At 40.0% G+C, this 15,632-nt stretch overlaps 1 protein-coding gene across 1 annotated transcript; it reads left to right on the forward strand.

Annotated features, from left to right (window-relative positions):
* Window positions 1-239: 239 nt before the first annotated feature.
* mxra5b (matrix-remodelling associated 5b) lies at window positions 240-14,907 on the forward strand. The gene is made up of 5 exons (XM_084420788.1): window positions 240-370; window positions 544-934; window positions 2,341-6,345; window positions 7,151-8,051; window positions 9,914-14,907. The coding sequence occupies exons 1-5, from the start codon at window positions 305-307 to the stop codon at window positions 11,817-11,819; spliced, it is 7,269 nt and encodes a 2,422-aa protein (XP_084276914.1). The 5' UTR covers window positions 240-304; the 3' UTR covers window positions 11,820-14,907.
* Window positions 14,908-15,632: the final 725 nt, after the last annotated feature.

The raw sequence follows: 15,632 nt of genomic DNA on the forward strand, positions 1-15,632 counted from the left end.
GTTTGGAAGGCTTTTATTCTCACAGTTGTGTAATTGTGAAGTTATAACTCACAATTCTGACATTCTTTCTCACAATGGTGAGTTATAAACTTGTAATTGTGAGAAAAAAGTCAGAATTGTGAGAAGAAATGGTTGCAATTACCTTTTTAGTCTGTGGCAGAAACAAGCTTCCATGCTGATGATTAAATACAGCTTAATTTTGAAAATATGATTGAAAACTATGCTTTTACTATTTAACAGGTTTAATGCTATAAATCACATCACAGACGTCTCTTTTGGTGGCCTTCGAAAGCTGGAGCTCCTGATGATGCACGGCAACAATGTGCAGAAAATATCAGATGGTGCTTTTCAGGATCTCGTTTCCTTGCAGGTAAAAGCACATTAGCACTTAATTTAGTTCTAATTCATTAGTAAATTTACTCTAGTTTGACTGGTGAATGTAAAAGTATGCACTTCGGTTGCTCATAGGACATACTGGCTTGGTATTTTGTCATAATAACTCAAGAGTTCACTGCCAAAGAGTGAATGTGTATTTCATTGCAGGTTTTAAAAATGAGCTACAACAAACTGAGAGTCATTACCGGGCACACCTTCACTGGTTTGACGGGCCTTATTAGGCTTCATCTGGACCACAACCGAATAGAGTTCATCCACCCGGATGCGTTCAGAGGGATGACGTCGCTCCGTTTGCTCCACCTAGAGGCCAACCATCTGCAAAAGCTCCATCATGCTACTTTCAGCACCTTCTCACTGCTCCAGCATTTCCCCGTGTCCAGCCTGAAGCATCTGTATCTCTCCGACAACCTCCTGCGCTCACTACCCAGACACATGCTGGAGAACATGCCTCAGCTGGAGAACCTCTTCTTATGTGGAAACCCGTGGAGCTGCGACTGCCGGATGAGCTGGTTACAGGATTGGAGCGCACGAAATTCAGGTAAATCGTCTGTTTCCGAGTGCTTTAAATGTTCACGCTGTTATCAAATACATTTGAATTTCCTGAAGAAAATCTCAGTGTTTGTGCAGCAGCAGAAGAATAATGTTAGAGTTTAAGGTCAGTTCAGGTTGTAGTCTTTGTTTATGTGTAAAGAAAATGCTTACAATTACAATTCAGTATGATCCGAATTGATCATTTACCAACGACCTCATCTCTGTCTGATGCATTTTAAATGCTGAATATTCTATGAATGTAAGCAGGGCCTAAAAAAATGTACCAGCCATAAATATTTTTTACCAGCCATGAAAAATGGGCCGTAATGACACCAAAATGTTTAGATACCAGTGAACATTCTCAGTTCTCTATTCCAATTTTGATGCCACAGCTAAAACTACTTGCCTAACTAATATAAATTTAAAACATTATTACAGACAAGTAAACAGTCAGTAATAAAATGAGAAAAAATAATCATATAACAAGCAAAAGAACAAATAAATGCAATATAACAAAGATACAAATTAAATAAACAGTGTTTTTCAGCTTTTTCAGGTAGATTTGACAGCAGTTTCCAGGTACAGGAATTTAATAAAGCAAGCAAATAATAAAATAACACTGCATAGTCTTCACTGTAATCAGCAGTGAGTGATTTTTTTCTTTGTCCTTTGTTGTTTAACATTAAAAACACAGATAGCAGTAGGAATATTAGGCTGCTGTCACTTTAAGAGCGAATGCACCGATCCAATACACTGATACTGTTACACATGCGTTTACTTTCTCAACTGTTTACATTCACTTAAGATGTAACTGACTATGTTTACTTGGATACTGACTATTTTTTTACACAATTTTCTGTGAATTTGTCCGTTCAAGTGCAAGGAGACGTGAAAGACATTTCTGGCAAAGCGCTTCAGATGTTTGCGCTCATAAAACTTACCACACAGCGCGCGAGTAACGAAATGAGCTCCCATTCGTGTCTTCTTGAACTTGAATATTTAAATGATCAAGGCTCAAACTTTCATGATGATGCAGCGCTGGCTCATCAACTATCCCAAGCATCATTCTCGTTTGTGTGCATTCATGCATTGTTAGAATTCATAAAAATGTTGGCAAGTCACACCGTTTCATATACTCACCAATTTTTATTGCATTTGGCACTTACCGAATATTAATTTTAGGCCCTGAATGTAAGTCAAAGGATTCTGAAAGGATCTGAATTAAATGCAGAAGTTTAGTACTGAGGGTTAGAATACATTTTAATGCATTTTTCACAATTTAAATAGTTACAAAGCAGCAAGTGAGAAAGCATAAAAAGCTTTATAAGCATAACAAAAAGTATCTGCTGTTTAGGTCTATGAGTGAAGTACAAATTCCATCTTCTAAAGTCTGGATTTGTTTCCTTTTCCAAGGGGTGATGAAATGCAAGAAGGACAGAACATTTGTCAGCGGTCAGCTATGTCCACTGTGCTCGTCTCCTAAACACCTTAAAGGACAAGACATCTCGGCTCTTAAAGAGTTCATCTGCTCTGGACCAGCTATCAGCTCTCCAGGAACAAACATCTTACATGAGGACAACATCAGTGAACTTCTGCCCATCGACAGGATCAAACCACCTTTCGGAAATGTCTCCTTTGGTTTATCCGACGAGCACGGGACTAAAGTGGACTTGATCTGCCAAATACTTGAACCAAGAGATGCCACTAAAATCAGCTGGAATTACACTAAATCTCTGCAGATCGCTGCTAACGTGACTTTATTCTTTGACGTGGAGTGTCCCGTGGACAGAGACAGCTATGAAAGCTTTTGGAGGCTTCTTGCTTACTACAGTGAAGTTCCCATGCATCTGCGAAGAGAAATCATGCTGAGCCGAGAGCCGGAGCTGAGCTACAGATACAGACAGGACATTGAAAAGGACTCCTACTTTTACACTGGTGTCCGAGCTAATGTTTTAACCCATCCACCTTGGCTCATGCAGTCCTTCATGAACATCAAGTTAAACAGGCCTTACTCCTCCTCCAAAAGTGTGAGACTCATTCTTAATACTCATTTGACAACCACCAAAGATGAGGAGCTCGTCAGATCTTGGGTCTTGATTGAAGATGATAATAAGACCCAGACGAGCTTCAGTTCTGTTGTCGGTGGTATGATTGAAATGGACTGCCGTGTGCAAAGCTCTGGAAGTGCAGCCGTTCAATGGATGATGCCCGATGGGTCGAAGATTAAAGCTGGATTTAGCTCGACCGACAACAGAGTGACCGTCTCTAGAAGCGGCAAGCTTCACGTTAAATCGGTCGAGCACAGAGACTCTGGCGTTTATTACTGCATTGCTAAGATTGCAGGAGATATCGATGTTCTGCCTTTCCGCTTATCAGTTATGGAGTCTTCAAGCCCTCTTCCAGGTCAAGAGGTTGGAAATGCTTTAAGTAAGTTTGTTGGCGAGTCTGCTTCTTTACCCTGTCTTACTACGGCAACACCAGATGCGGTGGTGAATTGGATATTTCCAGATGGCAGTGTACTGAATGCCAACACAAATACATCCAAGGCTTCAGTCTTTTCCAACGGGACTTTGTTCCTTCCTCATAGTCAGCTTAACAACAATGGATATTACAAATGTGTCGCCATGAACCAGCATGGTGTGGATGTACTGGCTACTAAACTAACTGTCATGAGACGGAGAGTAATTCAGCCACTGCGACAGTATCCCGTTAGACCTCAGTCGGCTGCGGGAGTGTCCACTAAGGTAAAAGCCTTTTTGGAAGATGTGGAAGATGCTTCTGGAGATGGTTCTGAAACTCAAGAGAGAAAAGAACCAAATAGAAGCTTTATTAATCGCAGGAGGGGTCCGAATGCAAGAATACAAGGCAACTTTCGCCGTAGACGGCCCTTTAGAAAGGGCATGCATGGAGAACCAAAAAGAACTGCCGTCACAAATCAAAGAACTGTTAATGGTAAGAATAAAATAGACCCCCTGGAATGGGCCAAACTTTTGTCCAAAATCCGTGAGAAAACATCTCCAAAAAACTCATCAATTCACATTGTCCAACATGGCACTCCTGAGAAAAGTCTACAGATGGGGAATGAAGATCATCCAGGATCGATTGACAACACCGAGAGTTCTTCTGGTGACTCCGGTCTACTGGAGGAATCAAACACGTTCAGCACTCAACACCAAACGGATGTTTACCACACGCATGCAATTACACCTCATATTGAGGGACAAAATTATAACATCCACCAAACGGCAACTCCAGAATTACACACTAGCTCAGACAAAGTGTCTTACATCTCAAATCCCACATCTGGACCTCATTATGTTATGACAGAGGTGAACGTTGCTGAAGGAGGGTCTGTGAGTACCATAAGTGCAGAGAATAACCAAGTATACTCCGGGTCTGTCATCAAACCGATGTCTGAGACAGAAAATGAACTTAATTTCTCCGGAAAGACTGGTGTGCAGTCGCAGATTGGGGGGTTTGATTCCGGACAGCTTGAAAGCACTTCATTTTCTACCACATCAACCGGCAGCATTAGCCCGACAAGTTCAACACAATCTAGAACAAAAGATCACTGGAGCTCCAGGCGAAGATTTGGAGGCAGACGACGAATAAAATTCAGAAGGCCATTGCCAAACCTTGCTAAAAGAAGACCTTGGGTAACATCTACAGCTGCAGGAGTCCATGTACCAACTGTAACGTTGAAAACAGATCCCAGAAAGCCAGCTGAAGACACAATGATCCATCCAGCTACTACAACGACTGCTCACATTGACTCCACATCTCCAGTTGAAAGCACGTCAATCCATCCAACTATCCCAGTAACTGCTAGTATGTCTGAATATCCGAGCACTACCCACATATTCCCCACAACCCTATCTGAAGGCACGTCAGTCCATCCATCTACTTCTCACTTCTATCCTACAGTGCAGAGAGAATTAACAAATGCCATTGAGGAAATTGCAATCTCCCTCCCGGTTGAGAAAACTGGTCCAGAAATCCACAAAGTAAAGGCAAGTAATTTCCTCCAAATTCAGGAGATGACAAGCTCTACATCTCACCCCGTGAGCACAACGTCAGCGACAGTGTCTGGGGTTTCGGGGCTAGAAAATAAAGACATTAGTTCTTTAGAGGAGGAAGAGGATGGAAGCATTGCATCCGCCGAGGAGATGGACGAGTACATGGTTCCCATGAGTGTGGCTCCAACATCTCGATATGGCACTGAAACTGCCCCGATGACAACTGCTCGGCAGGAGTTCACAAGCACGCTTTCAACAGCGTTACCAAAAGCCAACACAGAGATTGATCCAACAGAGATCAGCTTTACGTTGGACGCAGACGGGCTGGATTTCTTGAACTTACCCGAATCACACTTTAGAGATGATCTAAGAGAGAACCAAACATTGGAAGCAACTAGTACAAAAGAAAATGTTACTTCCATAGAAGAATCTATTATCACCTCCATTCCACAAACCCGAGACCACTCGCTTTCACAACCACATCCAAACTTTAAAGAAAAAGAATCAGTTTACAACAAGATTTCTTTTTCCTCAACACCAGAGACTCCTACAGAATCTGTTGGGACACAAATCGAGTCTTTAGCTACAAGTTCACAAATGCCAACTCATACTACTCGCAGTAAAACCAATGTGATAAACTTCTTACAACCAAACTTGATTTCTAATGAAGACCAAAGGGAAAGGTTAGTCAATGAACTCGATGAACCTACAACATCACTGAATACTTCACCCACAATTACATTACCAGCAACCACAGTCATGATTCCCATTACAACCCAACTTACTAGAATAATATCACCATCTACAACACTGTCGACAACAGCCACATTATATTCTACTACTACTACTACTACTACTACTACACCTGCTCTAAAGTCAACACCCAGTTATCTCATACCGGACAACAGAATCCCATTTTACTCAAGAAATCCTGGAACGAACTACATAGATTCCAGGCACAGGGAAAGAATTCCCAGCACTAATCACAGGTATCCGTACTATCATAACAGAAACCCATCTGTCAATATGAGACCCAGTATTGTCAGAACACTGTCCACGACCACCTCATCTGTGGATTTAAACTCTGTCAACAACATCAAATCAACTACAGCCCCTAAAATATTGACGGCAACTGCGAGATCAGCCGACTCGAGTCCCACAACTACACCAAGCACCACACAGCCAAACAACCAAATTCAGATTCCTCAATCCAGAAACAGACAGTCGAGTGCAGTTCTTTCATCTCAAGGATCGCAAACTCTTCCCGTCCTGCAAATGAGACCCAGAATCACTGCTGCCAAACTGCACACAGTCACTGTGAATGCTGGGACAGATGTGCAGTTACCATGTGATTCTGTGGGGGAGCCGAAGCCCCTCCTGACCTGGACCAAAGTCTCCACAGGTAACGCTCATATGACAGGATGACATGACAAGTTTTCAGAATATAGAGTATAATTTTAGTGCATAAACCAAAAGTGATCCTGATATTTTGTTTAAAGTTTTAGAACAGTTTCCCAAAAGTTAAATGTGTTTTATTTTCTCCACACTTTTTTTCTTATTTTTTCAATCTCTCTTTCTTAATATATATTAGAGACTATGGAGAGATTATGAAAATAAAAGCATTTTTGTGTTTTATGTGCATATACAGTATATATACACACACACTCACATATTTGCACATACAAACACAAAATATACTTTTACACACACACACACACACACACACACACACACACACACGTGTGTGCATTTATATAATACATACTGTATAATATTGCATTATGTGTGTGTGTGTGTGTGTGTGTGTGTGTGTGTGTATATATATATATATATATATAATGTTATATTATACTGTATATATTATATAAATACACACACATAAATATATATATGTTTGTGTGTGCATATGTATATACACATATATAACAATTATATTATTACATTTTAAAGATATGTTATTAATTCAAAAATATATATTAATTAGAATTTGTTATAGAGACTAGGCAGATAAACTAAAAGTATTGTTATTTTGTGCAACCTTACTGCCTGTAAATTCATAGTATATGTACATTTTTTTTATTTATTAATTTGACACTTTTGTTGCCTTCAATCTCTCTCTCTCTCTCTCTCTCTCTCTCTCTGTCTCTGTATATTTGTAGCAGCTCTTCACAGATGTAAATTAATTAAACCTTCCACATTTCCCCCAGGAGCTGTCATGTCAACCAACACCAGAATCCAGCGTTTTGAAGTCCAGTCCAACGGCACATTTGTCATCCACAGCGTCCAGCTTCAGGACCGCGGGCAGTATCTGTGCAGCGCTCGCAATCTCCACGGCATTGACCAGATAATGGTGACCCTGGTGGTGTCGGCCCACGGGCCCAAGATGACCCTTCCACGTCATCAAGATGTGACGGTGTTCCTAGGAAACAGTGCACTCTTGGAATGCCAAGCACAAGGTCTGCCAATCCCAAACATTAGCTGGGTGCTTCCAAACCGTTCGGTGGTGCGCGGCGTTAGTAACACCGAACAGAAGATCATGCTCTTCGCCAATGGAACGCTTCAAGTCAAGCACACCAACTACATGGACAAGGGCATCTACAAATGCATAGCGAGCAACGCCGCCGGAGCCGACATGCTTTCCGTGAGGCTCCAAATTGCAGCGTTGCCTCCCAAGATCCAAGAGCAGCGTTGGGAAAACCACACCGTTTCTGACGGCCAGTCAGCGTTCATTCACTGCACCGCCAAAGGCTCGCCAAGTCCAGCGATCCGATGGGTCACGGTGACCGGCACGCAGCTTCGCCCCTCGCAGTTCATCAACAGCAACTTGTTTGTTTTCCCCAACGGGACGCTGTTTATTCGCAATCCAACGGAGAAGGATTCTGGGAATTATGAATGTGTTGCTGTGAATTCTGTGGGCGTTGTTAAAAGGAGTGTAAATCTGCAGGTGAAGAGGAACTCGACTTCTGCCAGGATCATGTCCGCTTCTGCACACAACACTGATGTCCGATACGGATCCCGACTGAGTCTCGACTGTTCGGCCACTGGAAGCCCCAATCCTAGGATCATCTGGAGGACACCTTCGAAAAAACTGGTTGATGCATATTACAGGTACAGGAATTTGCATATTACCATGTTTTCATTTGGGATTTGTGCTCACAGGGGTCAATTAATGAGGAATCAAGCATGTCACCAATGCCTATTGAGTGTTTAGAAACTTAGATTAGACCGTTTAGGATACTTGTATTTCAAGATCCATGATCATTTTGGCCTAATCTGTCATGTCAAGTCAAGTCACCTTTATTTATATAGCACTTTTTACAATACAGATTGTATCAAAGCAGCTTCACATTGATAACATGAAAATAATACAACAAAGTTTGTTTCTAGAAGAAAATTGCGTCATCGTCCACCTTAAGTAAGACAGATCAGTAATATTGTTGAATATTAAATGTCCCCAACTAAGCAAGACAAAAGCCAAGGCAACAATCTGAATCATAATCTGAAGCATATGAGTGGCACAATTCAGTCTGTCAGTCTGTCACAATCTAATGCAAAGAGGCTGAATGATGAGAATTGAATGATTGTTCAGTTAAATATATAATAACACCCTCAGTTTGAGCACAACAACATGTTGTGACTCATTTCACTTGTAAAGAAGGCATTTATAAGTCTTTAAGGCACTGATCCATGATCATTTAAGTCTAATCTGAACAGTTTAAGAGGCACATTTCTAACATTTCACATTTCACAATCTCATGCATACTTTGTAAAGAGGCTGAATGATGCAAATTGAATGATGGGAATGTTAAATAATACACATAAATAGGCTAATAAAACATTTCACATGCAAAGAGGGCATTTATAAATCTTAAATGCACCGCAGCCAAAAAAGTTATTAATTCTCTAAAAGTAAAAGTTAATTGAAACAACAAAAAAGTATTTAAAAAGAATATAAATCTGTTAACCACAGATCCTAGATACACACATAATGATTCGTACGGTCTCTGGCCTCTTTGAAATTCCTTTAATCATCTCCATATACGCTGTTGGATGCAGAGCATGATTAACATAATAGCAAAACAACATGAAGTGTAATTAATTACAGAGGACAGGCAAATAAGAAGAATATAAATGGATACAGAAGGAAATAAAAAAACAACAATGCAGTGAAGCACAAATGAAACATTAGTTCTGAATTAACAACATTTGTTTGACAGTCGATCATTGGAAACATTGGCGGTCTCTGCTCAGGCTTATATAGAGACAACCTTGATCTCATTAGGATTCTTGTATACATTTTTGGTCCTACCACACATTTTTTATTACGTTTGGATAGAACGTAAAAGACCACTACTAAAGCATAGACCATTTTACATATGTGCCACTGTAGAGAAGGAAATAGGCATCGTTTATGTGTAAATGTGAGCGGTTGTTTGCAAAAAATTCGGGTTCTGACGTTAAAAAGTCAAGGATTTCAGAAAGAGTAAAGGTTTTAGGTTTTTTTTAATATGCTTTTTTCCCCCCACTGAAATTAAGTTTAGATTTTTTTTTATCTTGGATCTAAAAAAACTAAACAAGGAAAATGTTATTTTTCACTGGAATGATGTTTAGAGTTCTTATATCTCAAAAACACAGGGTACATTTGATTGGTCATGATACTCTGTTTTACTCTGTTACCCTTGAAATGATTAATGATGATTAATACATTTTTTAGGAAAAATGAATCTTATATATCTTTAGTTCTATTCTAATTTTGAATAACTTGAGTACGTTTTTGCCACGACAGTAATGCAAATTGTTCCACTGTCAGGAAGTATGATTTCTAAAAACAAATTTTTTTGATTGTACATTGAACTCTTTAATCTCTAAAGATCCTCAATGAAAATATGATTCCTCCAATTATATGAGCCCTTTAATAAATAATACATACTAGTATCAGCATGTAACCTCTCTCTTATGTCTCGTTTCAGCTTTGATCGCAGAATGAAAGTGTTCGCTAACGGCACCCTCACCATCACGTCGGTGACCGAGAACGATGAGGGCGACTATCTCTGTGTGGCCAGAAACAAAATGGGCGACGACTACGTTCTCCTTAAAGTCAACGTGATGACGAAAGCCGCTAAAATCGACCACAAGTCCCTGAGCGATCGCAAGGTGTCGTACGGAGGAGAGCTGAAAGTGGACTGCGTCGCTTCGGGTTTTCCCAATCCAGAGATCACGTGGAGTCTTCCTGACGGTACCATGGTGAACAGCGTCCCACAGTCCCACGAAAACTCGATCCGCACCAAGAGATACGTGATGTTCGACAATGGCACGTTGTATTTAAACGAAGTGGGAATGAAAGAGGAAGGCGACTACACGTGCTATGCCGAGAATCGGATTGGGAAAGATGAAATCAAGGTTCATATCAAGGTCTTGGCGGATGCTCCGATCATCCGAAACAATGCTTACAGCGTAATCAAAGTTCCTTACGGAGAAACGGGCGTCCTCAACTGCAGCGCCAAAGGAGAACCGATTCCCAGAATCACATGGACGTCTCCGGATCAACGCATCATCGCGCCAGTATCCGAAAACTACCAGGTCTCCAACGATGGCACTTTACACATTCAGAAAATCCAAAGGTTTCACACCGGAAATTATACTTGCTCAGCCAGGAATGTTGTGGGAATGGACAAGAAAGTCGTTTATGTTGAAGTCCTTGTGTCGTCGCCGGTCATCAACGGATCCGAGAGTCCTGGGATCATCCGTAAAACTGTCATGAAGGATCAGCATGTGCTTTTAGACTGCAAAGCAAACGGGAACCCAGTGCCAAAGGTCATGTGGGTGTTTCCCAACAACGTCGTGTTTCCCGCGCCGTACTACGGCTCACGGATCACAGTCCACCTCAACGGATCGCTGGACATCCACGCGGCGCGGATAAGCGATTCCTCTACGTTGCTTTGCATCGCACGCAATGAAGTTGGAGAAACCAAACTCAAAGTTCAACTTGAGGTGACCGAGGATGTTGAAAAGCCACGGTTGAGAAGTCTTCCCACAGAGTCCGTCTCGCTTACCAATGGGAAACCATTGAGTCTAAACTGTTCAATAGAAGGAAAACCGACTCCGGAGATCACGTGGATTCTCCCTAACGGGACTTCTCTTCTCAAGGGAACCAGCATTTTCCGTTTCAATCACCGGTTTGATGGAACGCTGGTCGTTCGAGAGCCGACGGTTTCTGAGGTTGGCCGATATCGGTGCGTTGGGCGAAACAGGGCTGGATACGTCGAGCGGATTGTGACGTTAGAGCCCGACAGAAAACCAGACATCGTAAAACAATACAGCTCACTCGTTAGCATCATAAACGGTGAGAATCTGCTGCTTAACTGTATGTCCGCCGGTTATCCGTCGTCTAAACTCACGTGGACTTTACCGAACGGAGTCGTCCTAACAAGGCCACAGGCCACAGGTCGTTACGCTGTTTTGAATAACGGCACTTTATCCGTACAAAGGACATCTGTGTATGACAGGGGAATGTACGTCTGCCAGACAGTCAGTGAATTTGGATCTTCCAGTCTGTCGGTTTCGGTGATCGTAATCGCGTATCCTCCGCGAATAACCAGAGGACCGGCGCCGGTAACCTACGCCCGTCCCGGTGTAGCGGTTCAGCTGAACTGCATGCCTCTCGCCACACCGAAAGCCGAGGTGGTTTGGGAAATGCCTGACGGTCTTCAACTGAAGGTCGGCGTCCAGCCGCGTCTTTACGGAAACAAGTATCTCCATCCGCAGGGTTCACTGGTCATACAAAACCCTTCCGGGAAAGACAACGGCGTCTATAAGTGCACCGCCAAGAACGTGGTGGGAAGCGACAGCCGATCAACGTACGTCTACGTGTTTTGATCAAGCGACTGCCTCTCTCTTGAATCCAACACTGAAATGACTTAAACTGCAGTTCATCGACTGGCCACTAGAGACCGGCTGCAAAAGAGACTCAATCCCATAGACCCGCATGTTAAAAGGCTTAACTTTACAGCTGAAAAATACATGTTTACAGTCTGGTGCAAAAAGTGGTTTTGGTCTATATAGCTAATTTTACCCTTCATGACGACTGTGAGGGGGGTGAATATTTTTTATAACTCATCTGTTTAAATTATATTAAGCCTTAAAGTTCTGCATAATTAAGGGCGTGGCCACTTGAGTGACAGGTGGATTGCCGCTGATGTCACTACTAGCCGTTTGTCTGCTGTCTGTTAGCGTCACGTCACCTCAGCTAATCCGCCTCGCTGCACATTTTCGGTTATCCAGGAGTGACGCTGCCAAGATGGCGACGGTCGGCTCCGCCCACTTTGGGCTTCAAAAATGCTCTTCAGAAACCCACGGGTGATGTCACGAACACTATGTCCATATTTTTTTTACAGTCTATGCTTTTAATACAAACTAACTTTACAGACATGCCCGAAGAACTGCCTTAGAGAGTGTATGTGCTGTTTATACAAAAAATATATATATTTTGGAAACACAATATGTGTTTTGAACACTTTCTACTGACCATCTTGTAAATATGAAAACGTGATATATTAATCCATGAAGCAAGCAAGTTGGTTATGTTAATGGACATATTCTTGGGAATTGAACTGACAGTCAATCGGAAATTGAACTCTCTGCAAACTTCACCAATTTCTACACATGCTTATTTGTTAATTTAATGTTTTTATATTTTGATTGTGGTTTTATTCATCAATAAGAGCCATTTAACACATTTTACCATGATTAAATTCATTGATATATCTTTACAATAAGGTCCTAATTAATGCATTAACTAACATTAACTAACATTGGTGAAATACATTTGTTGCAATTTTTATCAATCTTTGTTAACGCTATTAAATAAAAATACAACTGGTTATTGATGTTAGCTCAGGTCTATTAAATAATATCTATTTAATAATGGATTAATAGCCTAAATGTTGAATTAGCATTAACCAAGATTAATGCATGAGTTAGTTTAACATTTACTAGTACATTATTCAAATCAAAAGTTGCATCTGTTAATATTATTTAATGTGTCTGAGATGACATGAACTAACAATGAACAGTTGTTTTTATTAACTAACGCTAACAGAGATGAATAAATACTGTAACGAGTATATTACAGATTGTTAGTTGATGTTAATTAATGCATAAACTATCATTGACTAAAGGATGCATTTACTATTTCGCCTCCGTTTAGCAGATGCTTTTATCCGAAGCATTAGTGACGGACATTACTGATGTGGGGAGAATGCAATAGCGAACCAGCATTCAGTCATTTTCTCTTTCAGACAGGAAGAATTCTTACTAATAATATTTGCTTGTTGTTGGTACGGATGTGTCTCAAAGCAGTGAACCTCTTCAGTGTCTGCTGACTTACATGGGCATCGCGACTAACATTTGCATTTATGTATTTTTGACGCAAAGTTTTGATCTAAAACGCTTACAATAGAGGAACGACGGCAACTGGTCTCAGAGCAAACAATGTTCAAAGTGCACAATGTCAAGTTTATTAGAAAGTTAGATTGCTACACTGCAAAAAAGAAAAGAGAAAAAAACGTCTTTCTCAGTATAATTTTTTTATTTTATTACAAAATTACAAAACATTCTTAAATCAAGATACATTTACTGGAGAAGCAAAATGGCTGAAGATATTAACTCTTGTAAAAAAAAAAAAAAAAAAAAAAAATCACCACAATTAAGTGAGTTTATGCTTAAAACATGAAACCTGATCTGCCAGTGTGGTAAAAAAAAATTCTTTAATTCAAAGGAAAAACAAGTTTATTTTTCAGCACCCTAGCAACCACCCGAGTAACCTAGCTACCGCATAGCGACACCCTAGCAACCACCCCCGGTAACCTAGCAACACCCTAAAAACTCAAACTGAGCTCTCTCTCTCTCTCTCTCTGTCTGTCTCTCTCTCTCTCTCTCTCTAGCTCTATCTCGCTCTCTCTCTATTTTGCTCTATCTCTCTATCTCGCTCTCTCTCTCTCTCTATCTCACTCTATCTTTCGCTCTCTCGCTCTCTCTCTCTCTCTCTCTCTCGAAGCTATTTCACACTTCAAGCTTTTACAATTACTTCAATCTTTCAGGCTTTCTCAAGCTAACATTACAGTTTGTTCACACACTTATATAAACTCAGTCATGTTGCTTCTCCAGTAAATGTATCTTGATTTAATAAAGTTTCTATATTTGCGCTGGAAACAGGACAGAAACACTGAGGAAGAACCTCCTCAAATCATCATCCTCTGTGTAAAGTGGACGTAATCGCTTCATGAGAGCGAGAAATACAGATGCTCTTTCTTCAGCTTCTCTTGCAGCACATGAGTGACAGCAGTTGAATATTAACATGTTGCTAATATTATTATTATTATTATTATGAAACTTTTTGGTGCTTTTCAGTATTGTAAATATTTTCTTTTCATTGTGTGTCATCTTGGAGATGTTTTTCTAGGCTCGGCTCAATGCATTCTGGACTTTATGTAACATGTTTCCTCAGATTTTGTCCAAAGATGAGGAGAGAGAGTCGCATGACTTCGCCTTAGCATGATCAGGTTTGGAGACGCAGCTCGATGAGGCTCGACTAACAAGAAAATAAAGTGATCATGTTTATCAGGTTTAATCAGGGATGACTTACAGTGCACATTATCGTTGAGCCATTTCGTTGTTCTACTTCTGCACTGAAAAACTAAACTGGTGTAGAAACAATTTTCACTCAGTAAATGTCACAAACAATTACAAAGGAAAGTGAATTAAATGAGAAATTTTGAAGTAGAAAAACTGAAAAAGTTTTTTCTTGTAAAACGAACTCCAATAATCTTTGGTTTATTTACAAAATTTTTTTTTTTACAGTATGAGGTAAATAATGCAAATGACGATTTACAGCTCGTCTTTAGTAGAAACTGTGGTGAAATAAAGTTAAGACTGAATATTGTTCACATAAAAAAGTCTTTATTTAGATATGTCGCCTTTGTGTATCATCTCTTTTATTTTAATAAATTATTTGTCCACATTATAACTGAATGAACATTTTATTTTTTATAAACACAGTCTTGGTAATTGATTGGCCTCAACACAGTTTTCATACTTCTTTGGTAACTAGTATAATAATATAACTAATATATGGTACTTTGTACAAATAATTATTTACTCAAATTACTTAGTATAAAGCTAATTTTAGCATGTTATGAGGTAAAGAAGTAAACTTATATCATTGTTGTCAGATTGTTGGTCTGAAAGTGGCTTATTAAGTCTGATATACTGTATTAAAATGATGTTCTTCCTCAGTGTTTCTGTCTCGTTTTCCAGCACAAACATCTGAACATTCTTAAATCAAGACACATTTACTGGAGAAGAACAATGACTGAAGATAAGAAGCCTTATTTAATGAAAAATGGATCTTAATTAAGTGAGTTTAAGCCTAAAACAAGAACAAATATCTGCCAGTGGAGTCAGAAAAGAAAATAGTTTTCCCTATAGTTAAGTCCGTTTGTAGATTTTTGATCTTGTTTTAAGCACAAACTCACTTAATTTTGATCATTTTAATATCTAATATCTATCTAAATGTGTCTTGATTTAAGAATGTTTCGATATTTGTGCTGGAAAACGGGACAGAAACACTGAGGATGTTTTACGACTTCCACCAGTTCATGTTTTTAGTCATTTTCTGGAAACAATTACACA

This window comes from Rutilus rutilus, assembly GCF_951802725.1.
Source record: "Rutilus rutilus genome assembly, chromosome: 10".
In the NCBI taxonomy this organism is placed as follows: Eukaryota; Metazoa; Chordata; class Actinopteri; order Cypriniformes; family Leuciscidae; genus Rutilus; species Rutilus rutilus.

What these genes read in the sequence shown, in the direction of transcription:
- mxra5b (XM_084420788.1), top strand. Translation starts at nt 305, where the DNA reads ATGATGCACGGCAACAATGTGCAGAAAATATCAGATGGTGCTTTTCAG. An exon ending in AGGATCTCGTTTCCTTGCAG is followed by an intron (nt 371 to 543) that starts GTAAAAGCACAT and finishes ATTTCATTGCAG; the next exon opens with GTTTTAAAAATGAGCTACAA. An exon ending in CTGGACCAAAGTCTCCACAG is followed by an intron (nt 6,346 to 7,150) that starts GTAACGCTCATA and finishes CATTTCCCCCAG; the next exon opens with GAGCTGTCATGTCAACCAAC.